General features: G+C 40.3%; 1 protein-coding gene across 1 annotated transcript in view; it reads right to left on the reverse strand.

Moving 5' to 3' along the window:
- SH3BP5 (SH3 domain binding protein 5) overlaps positions 1–12467 on the reverse strand; it is a 51778-nt gene that overhangs the window by 38869 nt on the left and 442 nt on the right. Inside the window, exons 2-3 of the mRNA XM_008633918.2 lie at positions 10627–10689; positions 406–534 (exon numbers count right to left, since the gene is read on the reverse strand). Of these exons, the coding sequence (XP_008632140.1) occupies positions 406–534; positions 10627–10689 (192 nt within the window). The remainder of the gene's footprint in view (positions 1–405; positions 535–10626; positions 10690–12467) is intronic.

Consider the following 12467-nt stretch of genomic DNA (forward strand, 5'->3'; position numbering starts at 1 on the left):
CCCCCCCCCCCCCAGCCTCTTCCCCTGCAGCTTCCAGCTGCAGCCATTTAGCTGCTGAGCATTTTTCTTTAAGAAGAAAAAAACAGATACACAAAGTCTACACTGTATTTTCAAATAAGTACAACTACTGATAGGAAAGAGCAGGGCTCTGAAAGACCATTTATAATGAGAGAAGAGAACTAGTCTTTTGCTCGTGTCTGCTGTAGCTGTTCTAGGTTTGAAGAGCATGTGCAGCTGTGGCTGTGAAGAAATACATTTTGCCATCGATTCCCATGGCTGACATGCAACTGAAGACCCAGAGCAGTGTCAGCCAAGTGCATATGCTTAGATGTTATTAATAGCAGGAAAGCAACACCATCAGTGTGTGCCCTCCAACCACAAGCTTGTAAGGCAGAAAGTTCTTACCTGCCTGGCCACCCTCCGAGCTTCCCAGTAAGGTTTGGAGTCTTCTACAGCTTTTCCAATCTTCTTTACCAGTTCATCCAGTTTTACTGTTGCTTCGACCAGCACAGAGCGGAACTTCTGGCGTGCATCCTTCAAAATGTTGCAGGAAGGAAAGAAAGGACAAAGGCAGATTAGAGCTCTAGAAATTATTTCTACCTGTTTGTTTCTACCTTCAGGTTCCTCTTTATATTCACATATGAGCTGGCACATTCAAAAGAGTTACTGGCATTTGGACTAAGCCAGAATTCTTCAGCAGAGGAACCCAGAGCCAAACTCTAAAGATGGCATCCTGGACATCAAATCTTTGTCTTTCAGAGACAGCTTTTATACAAAACCTACAACAGCCTGTTCTAGATGTTATGTCTGGCATGGTTTCTCAGGGAGGAATTGTTTGTAAATTACTCACTCGGTGAGGAGGCAAAAAGTAGTGTAACGAGTTCGGAGAGGGACTTCCAATGGCAAGGACATCTCATATAGGTAATGCTACAATGGTGCTAGCAGGCAGGCCAAATCCCCACAGCAGGCTGGCAAATCAGCTGGAATTGGCACAGAAAGCCAATATTTTCAGCTACTGCTTCTATCAATGGAGAAGAGCACCTACATTCCACTTCATTGTTAATTTTTCTGTATTTTAAAAAAGTAAATTCCAGCTATTTCCAAATGGGATGAGCTGCCCTCCTCACATGATTAGCTAAAGCAATTAAAATATTTTCTCTACTCCACTGAAATTTCCACATATGTAAGCAAAGTGATTCTGATTTCAATCTCAGAATCCAACACAGACTCTAAATATATCAAATTATTGCAGATTGATGCAAATTCAGGCTGGGACCTGGCCCAGGATTTAAGGAGATGAAGAGGAAGGGCCGTGTGAGCTCTCAACAAGGCTTGTAACTCTAATTAGAGAGCAGCATTTATGCAGACTGCTGGAGTGACATGTTGATAATCAGGAAGCAGCTGGCTTGAAGAAGTGCCCTAATTCAGGAGGGTTTTGTCATTATTGTTGAGGATTTCTAGAATGCAAGACTGCTTATTCACTGGAAGATTTAAAATACATTGCAAGCTGCCACTGTGCTCTCAGAAGTGGAAAAAAATGCAAAAATACATCAATTTTTAGAGAAAAAGCAACATACTTCTGTAAAAGCTTCTTTGCTTCCTTCTTAGTGCTATGCAAAACCTGAACCCGCATCAGCATTATTTTAGTCCAGTGCAAATAGCTTTCGATTCTTAAGGTACTCCAATTTGTTCTAAGGAATTATTCAAATGGGTAACAAGGTCAAAAATGGAGAATTAAATGGACATTAACTTATTATTTCATTAACTCAAATCCAGTCAATAATCTCATTTCTCAGCGAAAGCCTGAAATGTATCATTTAAACAATATGTATCACGTCAATGATTTTCTCACTGAGAAGAATTTTAATATTTCCAATTAAATTACTGGACGATACATGGTTCACTGCTCAAAATGAGTTTCACAACTAACTGAAAAAAGACTCCAAGCATGATGACTATATTGCAAGAAAAATATTAAGTACTGAAGTATATTTAACAAAGAAAAAGATTCTTTGCAGGTGCAGGAACAGAATTAAAAGCTCATTTCTAAATGAATGAGCCTGAAGATTTCTTTTCACTCTCTTTGGGAAAGCTGCATATAAGGATATTAGTCATGCAAAGCAAATAGATTAAGTTAAAAAAGCCCTATGCAGTGATTCATCAAGAGGTTTGATTCCCATGTTTGTAAGATAAGCACTTGGAACAAAGAAATCATCACTACAAATCTGTGCTTGGAGACCAACCCCAAACTTATTCATGTAATAATTGTATACAGTCTCATCCAATAGGAAAAAGATGACTAGTCCCCACTTGGAGTTTAAAATAACAAAACAAAACCAGAAAGACACCAAGGACGAAGCAGTCAAATTAACAGCAACTTCTGTACCCATTCATTTCCCTCCAACTCCGATGAAGCAGATACAAATTACTGAACTCTAAGCACTCCTCTAACTGGTGCCTGAAGCACAGGTCTTACAAATGGTGAAACATGCATTTGCCCACGAGCACAACTCCACCCAGGTGTTAGTTACACAGAATAGGAAGCTTCCGCCGAAAAACACACTGCTGTGAAATTCCAGTTTATCATTTTCCTCCAAAGATGACTGGTTCCTCTTTTAAGGCTTTATTTAGGTCTAACCACCCTCATTGTTGCAGTGAAGAACAGTAACAAAAACCAGAACGCCCCAGCACTTTGTATCTGTATAATCTACCATGCGACTTATTTTAAGTGACATTTATTCTCAGGCTCCTGACTGTCAGGAACACAAGCCTGCAGGCTCCAACACCTTCTGCATGACAGAACAAGCAGATGCTCATTCTCTGCTGGGATCAGTCCCCCTACCAAAGGTTTCCAGCCATCCCCTTCAGCAACAGGATGCTGACATCTCTGAGGTGAGATGCCAAACCCACGCCCTCTGCTGCACTACATGCACCACTTTTACTCTCCACCAGCCCCAACTACACTACAAAAGCAAACGATCTCACATTGTGTATCTACACTGTGTGTGCTCCTGTGGCAAACCCAGTGCCTCCACACCAGCCAGCCTCCTCAACTCCAACTGACTCAGCTCTCCTGAACATGCCTCTGATCTGGGAGCTATGGCAACACCTCCTGAGAGCAGGGTCACAGCTCCCTCCTGCAAACACACAGCCACGCTCTGTGCCTCAGTACAGCGTGTGGGCCCTGCCACACGCTGCCAGAGCATCTGCAAAAGACATCACCCTTGGGACAGTGCAAAACTCCCCTGGCAGGTAATCCTCAGGAAGTCTGAATAAGAACTACAGGTGCAGCAGCTATTTTTATGCTTCACGTGAAAATGGTGAGGTCAGAAGCACCAAGGCAATTGCACCAGTAGGGCTGGGCTTGGTACCCTTACTCCTGACATGACATGAGAAGTACATCTGTTGTTCATGGAAATGAATGGGATTATGGTCAAGGCAGTAACTTGGGAATTGATTTAATTCACTGCTTTATGTCTGGCTTCCCATGTTACTGTCAGTGAGACACTCTGACCCACATGTGAAGTGGTTCAAAGCTATAAATCCTCCTAATGGTGTTTCCTGTAAGGACACTCACATCAAAAACTTAGAGGCTCAGAACAGCACATCACTGCAGTTCATCCATGGTGCCCACAGGCTAAGTCCTACATCCATGTTAGGAAGACAACCACAACACTTTCAACCTACTTATCAAATCCTCTGGCATGACTTGCCCCTCCATACAAGTGTTACTATTTCACTGCCAAACTCTTGCTTCATTTGGACCTTTATTTAGCATATATGGATAACAGAGAAAGGAAAATATGTCAATTCCTTCAACTTGTTGTCATGAGCAAAACCAAGACAGAGCAGCATATGCCATAGAAATTTTCTAGCACAGTCCTTAATCTCTAGTTTCTGCATTTCAGTTTCTTGAAAGATAATTCATTCCAGCAGAAATGCTATTAATTGATAACAGCAAGTATGCAGCCTTAGGTACTATGTGAGTCGCATTCACCATTTCTGGGTAGATTTTTATGTTTGGGGTTTTTTGTTTTCTGAAAACACATTCTGTTTTTCTCCTCACTGCACTGAATACATACACAGACTCTAACAGAAGCAATACAACTGACATGAGACATCTCAAACATCCCAACATTTTTAAAGCATGTTTTCCCCTCTGCTCACTCCTAATCTTCTGCGATCATTTTCAAGAACACCTTGCTGCTGATTTTAGAAATAGAAAGATGACATTGAAAATGTTAGCCAGTCAGCTTTCAATGTTTTTTCCCTCCTGTTTGCTCAAATGAGATGATGATAAACCTTCTCCAAGCTGGACAAAAGCTGATTAAGGCACTTTATCCTCAGTGAGTGTCGCAGGGTGTAAAAAAAAAAAAAAAAAGTAGGAGAAGCTTCTCACTTAAATTACAGCCTTAATAAGTAGACTCTCACTAGCTAGGTGTTTGTCATACACACACTCAAGCAGGCAGAGCACTTAGTGCACCATGTGAACAGCTGCAGTTTACGTTTCAACATCTTGTTCTACGGCTGCGAGAGCTCCACGCTCATCAACTTTCAAAACAGATTTCACTAGCACTGTCTTAGGGAGCATGCCAGACCTCTACCCCATATATGTTTTTGCTGCAATAGCTCATTATTAAAAGCAGACTTTGTTTCCAGTGACTTGCTGTTGGGCAGCTATTTGATACTGCACCAAAAGAGGGACCACACTTAAGGACAGGTCATCCATACAGCAGCATTTTCAAGATCCACTCTTAAATGTGGGGGGAAAACTAAAATACAACTTTCAAGCCATACTGCACCTGTCAAGAGAAAAAAGCACTCTTGTTTTCCTCTCTCATGAGTGATGGTGATGAGCTGGTGTTAGATGCCAGATGACAGGCAAATAGCTATTTCTGCTCATCAAATGAAATACGTATTCTCAAACAATTTTATTTTAAAAATGAGCTTAACATATCAACCATGTCTGAAGCAACTTCGTACCAAGCACATCTAAATTTCATTTACAAAGGTTGTGCCATGACCATTCTGCCAGTCTGGTGTGCAGAACCTCTGACAAGTGTGGGAGGTGCATGGGAAATGGAATTGCTGACTGAGAGACAGGCTTCATCTATTTCCAAGAGGCTGACAGTATCCATCCCCATCTTCTCTGCTACAAAGACCTACCAGCTGCAAAAGCTCATCTCCAAGTTAAACCAGCATCAGTATCATCCATACACACCAAACAGATGCACAAGGTGTGCTCAGAAATCTACCCTCAAGCATCAAACCAGTTAAAGATACTTTTAACATCTATTTGGCACCTGAACAGTTCAAGTGAGCCACACTGGCGACCAAACCTTAAAAACAAAGTGCAAGGTAGGGGATAAGTAGTATCTCAATTTTTAAGGGATAGGAAAAGTCTTTGGTTTGGTTTTTTTTTGTAGACAGCTACTAATTTGCCATCTAAGAACAATTAAAAAATCAGTACCTGACAGTTGCTCTAACCTCCTACTTGCAGACAGTTACAAACTGAGACTACCAATACTTTTTACTACAAATGTTTTTAATTCTCTTAGAAGAAGAGAGAAGAAAGCAGGCATGGGCGAGCACTGGGCACTCCTTCCAAAGCAAGACTTCTCCACCTAACCTTTGCTCTCTCAGGCTGGAAACACATCTCTACTTCAAGAACATGAATCAAGTAAAGCCCTTTGACTCACTTGGTTGACAAAATCTTTCCAGAGCCAAAGCAGAGGAAGAAGCCTTCCCTAACTCATCCTTGGATGAAAGCAGAAGGCAAAACAACAAGGAATTCACACACAGGAGCCATTTCCTATGGAAGCAAGTAGATCATAGAGATGTGGAAAGATTTGTCCTGATAGCGACGAATCTGTCACGCATGTATATCCTCCTCCAAAAGCCAGCAGGAACACCAGCCAGTGAGCTGCTTTTGCCCTTATCTCTGCATTCTTTTGTGAACACTGGAAAATGCTGCACAGGGATATGATAAGGTGGCGGATGTTTCCACAGATAGATGTTTCCTCAAGCCAAGCAGGCATGCTCAGAATAAGATTCCAGCCACTGAGAGGTCATTTTTCTAAAACCTGAAAGATGGAGGATTTTTTCTTAAGATCTACTTATATTTTTTATGTGTGACAGCATCAACAGCTCAAGTTCTTTTCCTAAAACCAGGTATTTTAGCGAAGAAGTAAGAAGCAATTCTAAATAACTGGTGAATATCTGCCTGCCAATGGGAAGCAGTGAAAAATTCCTTGTTTTGCTTTGCCTGTGCATGCAGCTTTTGTTTTACATAACTGTCTTTATCTCAGCCCACAGGTTTTCTCACTTTTACTCTTCTGGTTCTCTCTCCAGTCCCACCGGCAGGGAGGGAGCGAAGGGCTGTGTCATGCTTAGCAGCCAGCTGGGGTTAAACCATGACAAAAAGTCCTTCCCCTTCTGAGACGGTTTCAAATGCTGACATGGCTCACAAGTGAAAGAGCACCACGGCTAATAAACCCTTGACCTTCTATCCAACAACAACCCAGGGTGACCTTTATGATAAATCCAGGACTAAAAGTAACACAAACTCTTGCAGATCAGGACTAGAGGATCTAGGCAAGCACACAAGGAGGATCCCAGCCAGGCCCTCTAAAATAACGAGCATAGCTGAAAGCAGCACTGTTCAGCTCTAGTTTTCCTGTGCAGTATCTCCCATGAACAAACATTGGCAAGCTCGTAGCTCCAGCAACACAAAAACTCTCTCTAACAAAAACCACATTTGGGATAGCTGGGATTCCAGTGGTAATTTTAGTGGTATGTGCTGCATTTCCCCTCCCCACAATGCTGCCAGAGGGTCCCCGGGTGAATTTGTTACATCTGAGCTGAACTTTCAGAGCCAGTCCAAGCTGTGTATGAGCTGGCTGGACAGGCAAGTCATGCACATTTGTTAAGTACATTCACAGCTCCTGATGTGAGTTCAGATGGAGATGCATTTCCAATAAACAGGAAAAAAGCTCTTGCATTTGGCCAAAATACACTTGTATCTCCCCTGCAAGATGTTTCCCCCAGCTCTTCACAGACACTTCAAACATAAACAAGGACATTAGCGAAGCCAAGTGTTAAATCCCTCAGAGAACCCTTATCATCCTTCTGCTGTGCCAGTAATGCTCAGTGTTGCACTTAGTGTGAGCAGCATTATGGATTTTAAATCAAGTCTAATCAAAGATTCATTAACAGGCAATACATTAGCACAACATATAACTACCAGCCACTCAGTGCCCTTCAGCAGCTCCACAACTCCTGAACAGGCTGTGAGTGTCAGCAGGTCAGGGTATTTCTTCAGGGTTTAATAGGATAGGTCAAAAGAGCAAAAAATGAGTAATTCTTCCAAGCAAAAGAATAGATGTAGCCAACTTCAACCTATCAGTTCAAGTCATGCCATGCATGTATATCCAGTGCTCTCACAGGCGGTATGGGTGCAGAACTTATTTTAAAAGATTAATAAAAGCAGGCTGTTCATCTTAAAAACAGATCACATGTCAGTTTCAGTGCAGAACTTAAAAAAAAAGAAATGGCAGACTGGTCAACCTAAAACAGAATTCCCCATTTTATCCCCTCTGTAAGCAGCAGACACCAATATTTTCGACATTGCTCAAACATGGACATTCCTATGGCTACATCAAGACAGTGTAGTCTCAAAATCCTAGAAGCCTCTACTGAATTCAGCCCCATAACATCTTCCACTGGGTAAAGCAGCATTATTACTTCCATTCTGCAGATGCAGACCTGAGGCACCACAAGAACAGAAACAGAATGGGTTTAGAAGGATCTAACAGCCTTTTTTTCCAGTTAATGGGAACTGGAGACAACCAGCAGTCCCACTTTGAGAAATTCACACAAAGCTGCACACAGGAAGTCCAGAACAGTCTTGCAGAACTCAGATGCCACAAGGTTACCCTTCCTGCTTATCAGAGAGTACATCAAGTCACAAAAACATGGGTGTCTTTTTCTGAACTTCCTTGAAAGAAACATACCTTCTACTCAAACACTCCCATTGCTTTTCCAGATTATTCTGGGAAAAAATCAACAGTGGGAATGTATAGACCACCAAGTAATGCTACAAGAACCTGGCAGTCAGCATCTTGTGCTCTAAATAATGTAATGATACATCCATGCTCCCATTAAAGATATTGAAAAGATGAAGACAATGATACTAGCAAAACAGGATAAATATAACTCCACTGTCTGGTTAAAAAACACCCACAACACATCTTTCTTCCAATGAAATATAGCAGGAACACCACAAACTAGGAAGGGGTAGAAAGAGGGACCCAAAGCAGCTAGTAAGAGCCAAAAGAGCAAATCTTCAAAAGGAAACTCAGCATGAAACTCTCCCAGAAGCCCACATTTTCAACAGCATTCATGGATTTTGGAAGTGTTAGAAGCAGAATGATCCCAGTTCCAAACTCCTCCTTCCAAACTCTGGATTTATCCTGTAAGGCTGCTTGGCAAATCTTTCTTTTCTTGTCCAGAGTATGTATGCAGAGATTTTCTGCTAACCACAAGTGCTGGGTGTTGTAGGATTTTTTTTTTTATTCCTTTCCTCTAGAAAGCTTTTAAGTCCATCTAAAATGCATTTATCAACCTGTATATAAATTAAGCTTCTCTTACATCATCCAACTGCATTTGTCCTCAGTATTTCAGTAGATCAAATGTAATGAAAATCTCTACAGATTAAAAATAATGCAGTTGCATGTTAACACAAACTGGCATCCATCCAGTAAGATTTTTGGATGAAAAGTGAGGAGGAAGCATTCAAGAAAGCATACTGTTGGTGGTATTTCACCTTAATTCCATCAAAGACTGCTTACAGTAAGTACTACAGACAGACCTGCAGTAAACAATGGCAAAGTGCAGAGAATGATTTTATGATTTCTACCTAACACCTGGTACTTATTATGCTAAGTAAGCAACAATGTAAGACCAAGCTAATGTGGCAATTCTGCTTTTTTATTTACAATTATATTTCCAGGAGCCTTTCAGCCTCTACAGCTCAGCATGTGTCACACACACAGTAGCTACAAATCTGCAAACTCAACAAACACTTGATCACATGAATAATTTTAATCAAAATCCTATCTTAAAGTCACTGGGACTTATTTCATGAGTATGCCTTTGCATTATTATTACTATTCCATCTGCTTCGTAATACGTCCTCAGTGCAAGGTTGTGACAAAATTAATGGAATCCAGGCAACTATCCATAACACCATCTTTCAATTTCAGTACCTCAGCATGAAATAAGGAGACTGAAAAGATACATATAATGATTTTTTTTTTCAATATATCTATATAAAGAGTCCTGAAGTCCATTTAATTGCTGCTGTTACAGACTAGAATACTGATTTTTAAAGTTCCTCATAAAATTTAAATCAACCTAGAGACACTGAACAGTTTTCACAGCAAGAATATAATTTAATTTTGCATAGCAAGTAGTTCCCCATTTAACTAAGTTTATTTACCAATAAATTCGTGATCTACATGCCACAAATGACAGAAAATGCAAACAAGTGGGGAGAAGAAAAAAGATACAAGGCTTCTTTGTTTCCTAAGATCATAAACCTATTTTCTGTTCAGTGCACTCAGTGGATACTCCAGTATTTTAAAATTCTACCAAGAACCACCCCATGCTCGAGGTACCCACCTCATTAAAAGACATGCATGAGGAAAAAAATTCTTTAAAATTTTAAAACCAAACAAACCAGACTTTGACATTTTGAAGGTATAGACAGAAATCTACGTATGTACTTTTATAGTATGTTCATCACTGCAATCTCAGCATTTTTTGATTCAAAACTTTGTAATGATATCAAAATTATTTAGGATGTAAAGTCATTTTTTATGGCAGTTTTTCTTTAGCAGCATATTCATCTTACATTTACACTGGGTTTATCCTCCTTGTTTTGCAAACAAAAGGAAATTTAGACAGACAAACAGGCCAGTTTGTTTTGCTTCATTATTAGATCAATAATGTTGAGCTTTCCAGAACAACTACCAAGTAGATGAAGCTCAGATTTGGGGATTTAGAAATAATTTCTTCAGGACTTGCTATTAGATTTTTAAGTATCCACAAAAACCTCTCTGTATAACCAGGAAGTCTTTTATTCCAACTTTCCTTCATCACCTTCCCTGCGCAGGAAGTGATGACAAAAAAAGGCAAAGATAATAAGCTAAAAAAAACCCAAACAGCCACCAAAGAGAAGATCCTGGCAGACAGCTGTATGGCAAAAACCTCTTAACCAAATAAACTTTCCCTGTCTATAATCAACAAACACAAAACAGTGACTTGTAAAAATAAAACTTGTCTAAGCTTAGTGTCAAAACCTAAAAATAAGTTCTGGCAGTGGTGGTGTGTGGTGTGGAGGTTCTCCACACTGGGTTTTTACACTGTCAGCATACCTCTACCTTCTCCCTTTCTGTTTCAGCTGTTAGCTCAATTCGTACCTTTAAAAAAATCATCACCAGACTCTTGCTGCAAAATCACCATTCAGGATGCACAAATTCAGGAGGCAATCTACTCAAAACCACTGCCCTGTTGTCCACAAAATTCAACATGCACAAAAGGAAAATGCAAGGATAAATTCCGTACCTCCAGCTCCGTCTCTCTGCGATTGATATCATCTGTAGATTGATTCAGTTTTTCTAGCTCCCCCTAGAAAGAAAGAAAGTCAGATGCATAGTAAGAAATCAGGGAAAAAAACATGTCTGAGAAGGCTCATTCAGCATCCCCACTGAAAGCTCACAAAGGCTGTGGCTTATGAATTTAGTGAAAAGAGGAAACCTTGAGATGGTTAGCTTAACTTTACCACTGGTCTTCTACTTTGCTACTTAAAAGAAAAAATAATCAGAGAAGCTCTATGGTTCTATGTTAAGACAACACATTTCCTGCTCTGGCTACTTCTTCACTATTACAAATAAACACAAGGTACAGTAAGCTCTGTCTTGTTAAACAATATAGTTAGTATCAGCGAGGCACTAGGGAGACTGACACACCCACCCCAAAAGATTAGCATAAAGTTTGTACTATCACAGGAGACATGCATCGAAAGGACAGAACTGATAAGAAACACGTCTTGCCGCACCAGAGGCATTTTATTATGGATTTTGGCAAACCATTTCGTAACACAATCAGTCAATGGGACACACAATTATGTTTACATAGTTTGCCTTCCTGCCAACATTTTGATCCCTTAACAGCAAAAACGAAGTGCTAAATCCCTTGAATAAATATGTAGTAGAAGTGGTGTTGGCATGAATGAAGTTACTGTAAAAATAAAGCTCATTCTTAATGACTTTCTTACCACAAAAAGCAACCCTCAGGAGGAGATCCAATAGCTTTCTTTATCTGAGCAACATGTTCCTTCATGCGAGATCATAAGATTTTTAACAGGAGTGTTCTCCAATTTAAATGTTATTTAATTGTCAGCCAGTGTAACAGAATATGCCTTGAAATGTTTTGCTGTACAAACCGAACGTTGTAAATTGATTGTCACTTGAGCAGTTTCCCAGTAGACTACAGGCATGACTCTGGTTACAACCAGAAAGGAATTAATTACAACAGTTTAGCCTTCTTATCCTCAGAGGTCAAATTTTGTTTCCCACTCCTAGGATTTGGAAAACACCTATTTGTGTATCCATGTTGTCTAAAACAAACACTCATCCAAAAATTACCTAATTGTCTCTTACTGTAAGGCTAAAAACCTTATGGCTCTTGCGGAAGCAGACACAGCAGCCCATTTTTCAAACCAAACAGAAAACTTCACAAAAACAATTCTTTTGCCAACAATTCACAAGTTGTCTATGTGGAAACGTGTTGCAAGCTGAAGAACCTGAGGCCAAAATTAGATCAATAGACACCAACTGAGCTCAGCCTCTTAAAATCAGGGCAGTACCAGGCTAGCTTTTGGCTGAGGGCCTCGCTCTGTGTAACCATGTTTTGAGAATTTTGCAATTGCTCTTTACAGCCCTGGAAAATGAAACACTCACGATGGAGAAAAGAATGACAATTACAGCAAGCAGGGACCTACGCCAAGGATCCTCTCAGCAATGTACACACATTATATTCATTCATGACCAACAGTCCCAACAATGCTGGAGGCAAAAGCCGTAAATCTGTAGAGACCTAAAAATACATTTCATTTTAGGGACCACAGCATGCTTGAAGTTTGCACCAGGCTATTGGTCCAGCCGAGATTTTGGGGAGAAAAGCTTTGTTTAGAAACCACGCAAGAATAAAAAGCATTGCAGAAGGCATGCACAGAGAGGAAGCACCATATTCCACTAAAGCTCCTTTCTAAAAGGAATGAAAAATAATGATAAAAATAATGAAATAAAATTTTTATATCTACGTTTTCCCGCATTTATGAATTTCTGAGCACCAGCCCCGCTCCACGAGCAAGGTCACGCTGTCATGGTCAAAACTAAAAAGGG

Source organism: Corvus brachyrhynchos, unplaced genomic scaffold, assembly GCF_000691975.1.
Source record: "Corvus brachyrhynchos isolate BGI_N302 unplaced genomic scaffold, ASM69197v1 scaffold94, whole genome shotgun sequence".
NCBI lineage: Eukaryota > Metazoa > Chordata > Aves > Passeriformes > Corvidae > Corvus > Corvus brachyrhynchos.